A 10778-nucleotide genomic window follows, 5' to 3' on the forward strand; every position below is an offset into this window, starting at 1 on the left:
CATCATTAAACGACGATTTCAAAAGCCAGACAAAATTTACGGCTTTGCCTCTGAAATTCATGGCACATTCTCCCCTAGCACCAAGTTTATACATCTAAAAAGATACAGATTAACACATTTTTATTTTTAACTGGATTGTTGGCAGCATATAAATATTTTGTTCCATATTTTAGCAAAAAAAACTAAAAAAAACACCATCTTAGATATTCAAACCAAGAATAATTTAAATCACTATAATTAATAATAATATAAAATCATTAAAAACATGCAGATGTATTTTAATTTTTAGAATTTTGGATGAAAGATCTTTTTTAAAATTTCTAAGATAACTGTAATTTATTAATGGTTAATAAAATTCTGAAAAGAAACAGGAAAATAAAAAAGTGCCTTTAATCTATAATGTTTTTCAAATTTACATTTGAATTTATGGTTTTTTTTTTAATAGGATGCTGCTTTTATGACTACAATGGGACTGCAACTGAGGTGGGGACTCTCAGTTTTTGAGGGCTAAGCTATTTCCTAGTTTCTCGGATATACCTTAAAAGAGCTGAGGAACGGGGCCCTGGGTTTTGGACACGTCATTAACATTTACAATCCATGCTACATTAACACTTACTAAAAACACAATGAAATGCTAGGAGGGTTAAAACAGAATAACAAGTGACTAAGAGCAGAAATGTTAATAACAGGTGAGTGGCTCCTCGTGGGCGGGGCCTGGGTTTCCCCAGTTTTGGCATTCTAGTTTGGCATATAGACTCATACATCCCTCTCACTCACATACTCTTAGTCTGAGGTAGTTGCTTCTCTTTACCTTCTCATCTTTAAAATCTCAAATGCTTATCCTAATTTCTTCCCGGCATCTCGTTCCTTAAATACAGTTGACATTAAAGGTGCAATAGCATTTAAAAATGAAGGTTTACGTATTTTATAGTTTTTTATATGAGGTTTTCAGAGTACGGCTGACCACTACTGGCTGATTTGAACAAAAACAGGCCGAGGGTTTCAAGGGGTTCCTTAGTATCAAAGAAACAATAATATATATATAAATTTTTTATGGAATTGCTCTTTAACACCCCCCCCCAGTCTAAGCTTCGCTCCTCTAGCGTGTCCCGGATGAATGTTGGGATGGTTTAAAGTGAGGAACCACTGAGAGGACACAAAAGCTGTAGCGTGTTCATCCAAGCAGCCAATGTTCACGTGGTCAGTCTTTTCATGTTACTTCTTTGGTTTCCATGTGGCTAGAAAGGGGTGAGCAGCGCACTGCAGCAGTCAATGGGTTAAGGACAATTGTTTTATCTGTTCTCTCTAATTTTATCACCCAATACATCCTTTCTTCTTAAGCATTTCACAACATTCTAGAATTCTTAATCCCCATGTCTACCGCGTTCCCCTAATTCCCTCTTTCCTGGTGTTTACTTCCTTTGGGAGTCTATTCACTAAGTAGTGAGTTCAGCCCAAGGCGATATTACTGGAGTAACAAACTTACTGCTAAAATTCACTGAGGTTTCTCTTCATTCTGGACAAAGATTAGTGATTAGCTTCCAAAATAGCATTAGTCCCTTTCTCACATAATGTCCCCTCTGGTCATCCCCCCCACCCCAATTCCAACTCAACGTTCCTTCTCATTAGACGTCATTCTCTCCCCATGCACTCGTCCCAGTCACACGTGTTCACCCTTTTGACGACCCTTATTCAATATTCTGTGAAGTTGTTTTCTTTAGGTTTCCGGACCGTCTTCCAGCAGCTTCACATGATGCCGAATAAGGGCCACGGCGGTCCTGGGGTCCTTCTGCGACATCTACAGCTGTTTCCACCATGTCTCCTTGGCCAGATTGTCTACAAAAGCGTCCCACTTCTTCTGCCAGACTTCTTTAGCTCTGTCTTTGCCATCTTGCGACAAAACGCTGTAACTGAACACAGACAAGAAAAAGTAGCGTTCTCGGCGGAATCGAGCTTACTAGAAATTCCAAGAATCCACATTCTCACAGGAACTATGGGTAACAGACAAAGCCGTCACGTTTCAGGAGATGTGTGGGGTTGACGCTGACATTTATTAGATAATTAAGCCCGAGTTTGGGAGTTGGCCCAGAAACGTTCAGTCTTAAACATCTAGTAAATGTTGGTGTCATGGGTGCATCACTCATTTAAAGTGCAGAGTGAGTGCTTTCTCACGTATTATTTTCTCTATTCAGCATGAAATCCAGATTAGTCAGTCCTGAGTAAGTAAATTGGAGATTTGTTTAGCTCCTGTAAGGCCCTTACTTGATAGAGTTGATCGCCAACTGCTTTAAGGTCCTCAGATCCGCCTTCAAGCCCCCAATTCCCACGAACACCTCGTAAAAATCGTAGGATACACCTTGCGCCCCAAAGATGGACGGGTCATCTGAGCTCACCACCAGTGGATGCCCGTCAGCCAGCAATGCGGCTGCCGGATGATTTCGGAGGTCAGACACCAGTAGCAGCACCTGCGGAAGAGACAATGGGTCAAAATGAGAAATTGAGACACCTCCCAAGATATAAGGTCTTCTTCAGAAGTCAAATATTCCTCAATGTAATGAGGTAAAGGCGACCAATCGGCTTTGCGTTTTGAGGTGGGTGTAGCTACCAACGGCAGCTTCAGTTACCTGATTGGACACAGGACAGATTTCCAGCGGAACGTTCATTTTCAAAGACAGTTCGCGGGCCATGGGGTGTTTGACGAGGGCGTATCCATGCCCTATCCTAGAGGTATTCAACAGCAGGGCGTCCAACACGTTCTCATCCACTTCCATCCCTTGCCAATCTACAGGGGAGAAAAATACCCAGGGGAGAGGTACGAGGGGTGGGTAAAGTGTCTGTCCACGCTGGGCCTTGTATCTATACACCTTATACACTTTTTAATAAAATACTCAATATTCAAATTACTTACTAGTCTCTCCAGCGTGGAAGAAGTACGGAAGGTTGACCCCCATCGAACTGGGTATCTTGAGGGCATCTTGCAACTGATACAGGGAATTTCCTGCGTCCTCTTGACCAACCTGGTGACAAAAAACACTTCTAGGGTCAGATCAGTTATGATGGGGGACACCCTGGCACCTTAAGGCCAGGGGTCCTATGATGATGTAAGTGCGGCCGGCGGCATACGCAGCCATACATTACGTCTTCATGCTCCCATATGACTGCTCGGGTGACTATGGGACGCTGGTTGATGGACAGTTCGGGCCACGTATGCTTTTTAGAGAGGCCGCTGTCTTGTTACTGAGGTGGCTACCGGTTTCTATAGTGTATTCTTAAAACAAATTGGTATGTTTGTTCTGGGCTGTCAACATTCCAACGTCCTACAGACACTTACAAGGTCAAAGCCGGCCATGACATCTGGGAATTCCTCCATCAGCTTCATAGCAACATACACGGCGTCCTTCACCTTGGAGACATCCTCGTGCCTAGAAGTATCCACAAGCGTCCAAACATTAGGGTAACGTAGAACATAGCGTGCGAAGAATGCTCGGACGTTATACAGCCTAGTGATAACAGTAGTGAGCAATTATGGAGCACTACTGGTAACACTACTCTATGGTGGTCATCCGAGACCCAACAGATTCCAGTGCTTACTGGGCCATGTGCATTCCAACAATAGAGCCACGTGATGATAGAGATCCCCATCTCATGGAGCCACAATGGCCATCCAGCCACGACAGAGCCACGTGACTCCAGGGCTCAGGGATTAGAGTCATAAATTGCCAATACACATGGAAAGTAATACCCCATGGTGGTCATGCGCAATCCCAACAGTTATGTGCTACCTGTGGACGGTGAAGATGATTTTTAAGCCCAGGAAATCCGGATGAGCTTCCATAAACTTCTTGGTCACATCTCTGTAAGTGGCCACCAGCCAAGAACGGTCATGGATGGCCCCATCCAACTCGTAGACCTGGGGGTTATTTTGAAAGAGGTTAGTGATTTCTACCTCCACAAGAGCCAGAAAGGAGGAGCGGAGATACTAACCGGGGGGAGCATGGCTCTCATCTCTATATACTGAATGTTGTCTTGGTACAGCTCAGCGAGAGCCTCGTAGATGTATGATTTAAAGACAGGGGCGTAGCAGATAAGTCCCGCGGCAGTGATGAAAGCCCCCTCGAATCTACGCCAGATTATATCCTGCGTGGGGTAGGTCAGCTCTGGGTTGTCTGTTAGAAGCGTTAGGTTCTGGATTAGTCTGAAATGCAAAGAAAAGTGGGGTTTGGTGGCAAAAGGGGTAAAAGAAAATCAGCGAAATTTATTCGGTGCTATAATTTCATAACAATTGTAGAGTCATGAAGAAGGGACCTCTGAGGTCTTAGAAGTTTATGCGATTCTATTTCCTCTGGGAGTGATGCCGCCATATCTAATTACGCAGAACACCCAGGAACATCTACGGCGCTCCTAATCTAAAATAAAATAAATAAATAAGGAAATAAATCAGGTTATGTTTACAAAGAGTAAACTCGGGCACACGACTCAGTTCATGGCCACTGCTTTTAATCCCAGGGACATTCGGTCACTGCAAGTTAACCCCGTCGGTGAAACATGAAACAGATATTAGTGGGGAAAAACGGGGTCACAATGGGATATACAATGGGGTCCGATCCATGATAGCTTTAATATACTTCTTTCCAGATACATATTCCTCATTTCCATTCACATTAAGCCTCTTTTTGCCACTGACCCGTTATCGAAGTCTGTCACGTCTCCCAGCTTCTTCCTGTAGGTTTCGAGAAGGAGCCACTCTGAGCAGCCGCGGGGTAGGTTTCCGACCGGGGCGGGTTTGGAGAACAGAAACCGTACATCCCCTCCGTCGGTAAAGCAAATGTAGCAGTCCGGGAGGTAGGATGCATTCTTTACCAGCCAATCCACATCAAGGATCGCAAAGTCATGCAAATGAAGAGCGGCCCCTACAGGTGGGAAGAAGTATTACAACGGACCACGCATTTCACAGCTAACTCCGATAATACTTTTCAGAGTTTTACTATAACTGGTTTGTTAATGGAGCAATTATATGTGAGCAAAGACATCCCGAAATATTTTAAGTGTAGCCGCCATGTGCGTTCCTCACTCATCTACAGCTCTACCTGGTGAAACTCTCCACTGGCCTCCCATTGACGTCAAGAATTCCATTTCTAATTCTACAAAATGCTTCAAAATTGTACTGATTGTATTTTCAACAATGCCGTAGAAGCCATTGCCTGTCTCTTTCCTTCTCGATTGTCTCCTCCACTTCTCTCCCATCTGCTCAATCTTACACCCACCTCTTCAAAGCATCCCATGAGACCTTCAACCGGTAGAACTCAACCTACCAACAAGACGAGCCACCATCACCAATCCTTAATTTATTTTTATTGATGATTGGAGCAACTAAGGGGGGGGTCTTTTGTTTTAATACCTCCCATTTTGTTAAAAACCACAATTTTTAGGTCCACCTTATATTTGTCCAGTCCATGTCAATGCCACCAGCGATCTCCCAGCATCCAAGACACTTTGTCTCCCACCCATCTATCTTAGCTACCTTGTCACCCACCCATCTATCTTTCGGCCTTTTTAGAGATGACACCAGGCATACGGAGGTGGAGAAATCGAATAAAACACGTAACTCTTCATTGTTTAGAACTTTCCCCAAGACTCTTTCTAAGTTCTAAATTCAGACAGCTGTACCTCTTACCTTTGGGCATTTCCCTTAAGATCTTGAAAACCTTGCTCTGTTGGATGAGTCCCCTAGCCCTGAAGAAGTGCATGCTGGGAGGGAATACCCCGGTACGTTCAGCCTCCCTTATCTCCGCTTCCTTTATGCTCATCAGGTTTTTGTTGGCCTCCATCTCCCGCTCTCCCAGAAGAATATTGCCTCCGGCCCTTTGGTTATTCTCCTTGGCCAACAGCTCATCCCTTTTGAGGCTAACCGGAAGGCAGTGGGATATCTTGACCGCGGAGAGAAAGATCAGCCAAAGGCAGAGGCTCGCCATCTTAACACTGAAAGAGAAACCTTGGTTAGCCGCTGACTGGGATGTTTCTCATCATCATGTAGAAACTTCCAGTTCCTTATTACAAGTTTATGGGAATAAATCCAGTTATTTTAATTAACATTGCTGCTGAGAATGGGGGACACAGTTTTCTAGGGCACCGCTCACTTCCTGTTTGCTTCGAAAAGTCAGGAAGTGCTCTTAGCAGCATGTGCTGCAAAAACAGGAGCAAAAATCTAACTTTGAAATCCTGTTTTTCTGTCTTAATGACCTTCATCTGGTGATATTCTGAGTTGGGAAGATGAATGCCGACCCCCGTATCATCTGAACAGCGAGAGTGTGCGTGTGTAGTGGAAATTCAGACGTAGGGAAAATAAAATTGAGTGTGTTCTGTTTATAAAGGTTCTCCCCCCCGGGCTGGGTTTCTGCTTTTAATTCGATGTCGATCAAGTAGAGTGTAAACTCTTTCTGACCCCAGTAAATAATCGTTAGAGCTCGGCTATAAGAGCGTGACAGTATTATAATCCGGAAGGAAATTGAAATTCAGATTATAGATTAGAATACAAAGCAAACAGAGCCGGCTCAGGCACAAGGCAACCCACGTACTTATATATAGATGTAACGTAAGGACGTTTTTCTTTAACGAGAGAGTGGTAGATGAGTGCAACAGCCTCCCAGGAGAAGTGGTAGAGGCGAATACAGTGAAGGAATTTCCATATTACAAATGAAAATTTACAAATTTCTAAAATATGTCATATAGATACCGATCTGGGTAATTTATACAGATTCAGCAATTCAACGTCACTGTAATAATAAAGTTGGTGCTACTGGAGGGGCCAATACAGGCGGCACATAAGGCTCTCTAACAAATGAAAATCTATTTCAGTAAAGGGATTATACACTTTTCTGCAGATTTGGCAAGAGCGAAAGAGGAACTTTTTTAGCTGATTTAACATATATATATATATATATATATATATATATATATATATATATATATTTACGGAAGGGCTGCGTCATGCAGATTTATAGGAATTAACGTTTATTATAATGACAAATGATTAAACGATTCTTAGATACCAAAAGAGAAGTTTTAAACCCGTTAGGTTTAAAAGAATTATTAAGCAATAAGCGAATTATAAATCCTTTTTTCAATTTTTTATTTAATGTATGTTGGCGGCACCTTTTCCCAGAAAGCTTTCTAAGAAACAAATTAAAATAGAATCTGCCGGCAGGTCGGCCCCATTCGGCCCCCTTCTAGTCTGTCCGTTCTTCCTGCTGCAAAGACTCAAACCGTAATCAGTCGCCGGGAGCCGTATGCCTATCCCACGAATGTTTACATGCCCTCGCTGTCGTTCTAGACGGGTCTTAGCCGCAGGCAAAGTCTACGTCTTTGGACTACAATGCACATCATCCAACCTGTAGCTAGCTGTGAATTAAGGGGGGGGGGTTGCAGCCTTAAAAATGCGGGTAAGGGGTACAAATGAGGTTTTGTAACAAAAAACCCAAACTGCTACAATCCGGGGTGTGTTACAGGGAAGTGCGGGATTACAAGGACCACCGAGCAGAGTGAGGGGCTAATCTGCGGCTTTACTTAATGCTTAAGGACAGGGGAGGGGGGGTAGAGATTCATGCAGAACATAGAGGGTCACAGACCTGTTTTTATCCCAATCTCAGCTGTTGTTTCCCCTGGAGTCTGATCCTTTGTGATCCTCCCTCTCAGCCGCCAGCTACCAAACAGCTGAGCAACAATCGAAATCCCTTTAAAAAAAAAAAAAAAAAAAAAAGAAAAAAAATTACACCAAAACAACTACCATCTGTCACCCTTCCCCCTTTACCCACGTCACTGTAACTACCATCCTCGGCCAATCAGACGCAGCCCAGGCCCCGCCTACAAACCGTACACTTATCAGTGCAGGGAGGCTGGTTACATTGTAACTCTGCTCGCCTGTGATCACGGCGTTCATTCATCCGAAGAAATCGTAACGCTGCCGGCTACAATGGAGTTAACGTAACAAATTATATAAAAAAAATTACAATTAAAAATGGTATTATTTTGTTTTTATGAAACTTTGTTTTTTAAGCATATTCCGCGGCGCTGTACAATTTAAACACGGGGTGGTCAACAAATACCGCACTTAACAAATGGACAGTTACACAACGGGCAACAACAGGAGCTGAGCACTCGGCCCGTGAGCTTGCAATCTAGCCTTATGGTATTTTCACACAAAGTTCCTGGTAAGAATGGTGGGGACGCCTCTGGCTGGCAGTGCCACACACTCAGCCGATGTGCCACTCCGGCAGCAGATTGGGGGGTCCGTTGTGTGGCCAGTACATATGAGTACATAGTGTGCGGTTGCGTCATCAGGCGGACGTTAGCGTTAAGGTGCCGGGGACCAAACAAACTGCACTTCACAGAATTCCTTGCAAATGGGTCATGTGACAAGCTGGCAGCTAATCCAAACGGGAATATTTATTTAACCCCACCCCTGAGGAACTGATTTATTCATTTGTGCTCACAAACTGGGGCCTCTGACCTGCGCACCCAACTGGAAGTAATTCCTGAACATTAGGGGAATTTAGAATCATCTTTGACAACATTTTTGGTTCTCAGGTTCCTTATTGTTTGGCCCCATATTCCAGTCGGTAGACTAAACTGAAATGGTTAATCTGATATTTATTAAAAAAATTTGCGTACAAAAACAAATCTGTATTATTTGGAGGAATTTGCTGTTATGAAGCAGTGGGGCAATTAACGGTTGGAGTAAAGCTGACGGCGACGGTTAATTCCTATCGCGCTTACCGGTAGTTTCAATGTGCTTTTTTTTGTTGAGTTTGCATTAAAAAGGAAAAAAAAACCTTTTTTTGGCTTTTGACTTTGACCTCTACAGGGCTGCAGTTGCTCTGTGCAGCCTCTAGGGGTCAGTTCTTACCCACGAAAAAGAAGCAGAGAATTTTCCGGCAGATCAGACCCAGTCGGCTATATCTAGTCTGACAGAACCGTTATCAGCCGTCGGTCTCGTCTTAGATTCAGGAGCCGTTTGTCTCTCCCAGCTGTGTTTAATACCCTCGCTGTATTAACCTCTTACGTTACGCCCACGGCTGGGCTTTTTGCAATGTGTGCTGTCATTGGGAGGTTAAATTAACCCCTTCAGTACTTGAAGATGCCTTTTGTAAGTGGGTGAGTGCCACCCCCCCCCATTCTATGCAGCAGCTGGTTTGATCCAGAACGTTTAACAATGGGGGGACCTGGAGAGGAGGCGGACTGCAGCTGGCCGGGTATTCACTAACACAGAGCAGCGAAACCGGGTCACCGGGTGGGCAACGGGGGCTTTTAGGGCAGTAGAACCCTGCGATACCCTCATACCCAGCAAACATCCCGAGCTCCTAGAAAAGGGGGGCAGCAGGGGAGGAGAGAGGGGCATCGGGGGAAGAAAGAGGGGCAGCAGGGGAAGAAAGAGGGGCAGCAGGGGAAGAGAGAGGGGCAGCAGGGGAAGAGAGAGGGGCAGCAGGGGCCGGGTCCCAAAGAGGGAAATTCTCCACAACACTCAACTTAACCACGAGGTTCTAAACGGATTGACAGTTTTGTATCCCAATAATGGGTCATGTGACCCAAAAGCGAGCACCGATAGGCTGTCACCATAGAAACCGAAAATGCTTCTGAAAAGTTTCTGTGTTGTTCCTTAGGTGGTTAAACTTTTAAATAAGAGATCTGATATCTGATACGGGTTATCTGCAGCCACACAATACACTTTACATTTCTATATTCTTCCTTTTACAAATGCATGGGGGGGGGTTGCTGCACCCCCCCATATGCATTTGCCCCTCTCCCCACCCGTTCAGCCTTTAAACAGCCAATCAATGGCAAGAGGTGTCAGACCACGTTGGAGGAGGAGGCAGCTGTAGCAGCAGGGCTGCAGCTTCTAGTTCAGTAAACTGCCCCTTCAACACGCTAGAGAGTGCAATGAATGCGTTGCCTTTAACGATCGGTCTGATGCATGTTGCGTGTTTGTTGCGCTGTGCGGACGTGTGCATGGTTACAATGTACAGAGCGCGTGCCTGCTCCTGACTCCCGGGAGTACGGCGTCTCAGAGCATCCTCGGGTGATTATGAGTCAGGCCCTGACAGCGTGAGACACAAAGACGCTTCCTGTTATGTATTGATCTGCATAGCGCCATCATATTCCGCAGCGCTGTACAAAGGGTAAACAGGACATACCAAGTAGCGCATCACATGACAATTTCTACCTGCCGCCTTGTTACCCCATAAATGGCTGCCTCGCCCCCACATATTTATGATAAAGGCTTTACCTCTAGCGACAGAGGCGAATGTGCAGTCTTTACAAACCTTCATCATCCATATCCCTATCCCACACATGTTTCAATCCCCTTACTGTATCAGCCTCTACCACTTGTTCTGGGAGGCCGTTCCACTTATCCACCACCCTCTCAGTGTCCCGTAAAGCGAGGGGTCCAAGCTGATTGAGATGCTTTAGGATGTCCTACGTTCTGTATGCCTATGGGCTCTATACGAATGAACAGGCCCTTATAATAATAATGACATCAAACAGTCCATGGGGATCTATTGACTAAACGGTGAGTTTTCAGGTTTGCGTTTCAGCTCCTTCACTATACGTTACGACGGTCCGACCCCCAGTCCGCATCTCCTGCTTGGCCGGCCCTGTATAATGTATAGTAAAACAGTCTCCATGTGCATTAAATGATACATTACACAGGGCCAGCACAGCCCTTCATGCTGGAGACACCTGCATTCAAGCAGGGATACCAAACATAGCATACTAGGGGCAAA

The 10778-nt window shown here is 44.7% G+C and overlaps 1 protein-coding gene across 1 annotated transcript; it reads right to left on the reverse strand.

Moving 5' to 3' along the window:
* Window positions 1–1309: 1309 nt before the first annotated feature.
* On the reverse strand, window positions 1310–7725 carry ADA2 (adenosine deaminase 2). Its single transcript, XM_053464335.1, has 10 exons — window positions 7626–7725; window positions 5675–5979; window positions 4685–4910; window positions 3985–4195; window positions 3783–3910; window positions 3332–3422; window positions 2909–3017; window positions 2625–2782; window positions 2263–2465; window positions 1310–1910 (listed from the first exon to the last, which is right to left on the reverse strand). Exons 2-10 carry the CDS (start codon window positions 5970–5972, stop codon window positions 1799–1801), a joined length of 1536 nt encoding a protein of 511 aa, XP_053320310.1. The 5' UTR covers window positions 5973–5979; window positions 7626–7725; the 3' UTR covers window positions 1310–1798.
* Between the last annotated feature and the right edge of the window lie 3053 nt (window positions 7726–10778).

This window comes from Spea bombifrons, chromosome 4, assembly GCF_027358695.1.
Source record: "Spea bombifrons isolate aSpeBom1 chromosome 4, aSpeBom1.2.pri, whole genome shotgun sequence".
Classification (NCBI taxonomy): Eukaryota; Metazoa; Chordata; class Amphibia; order Anura; family Pelobatidae; genus Spea; species Spea bombifrons.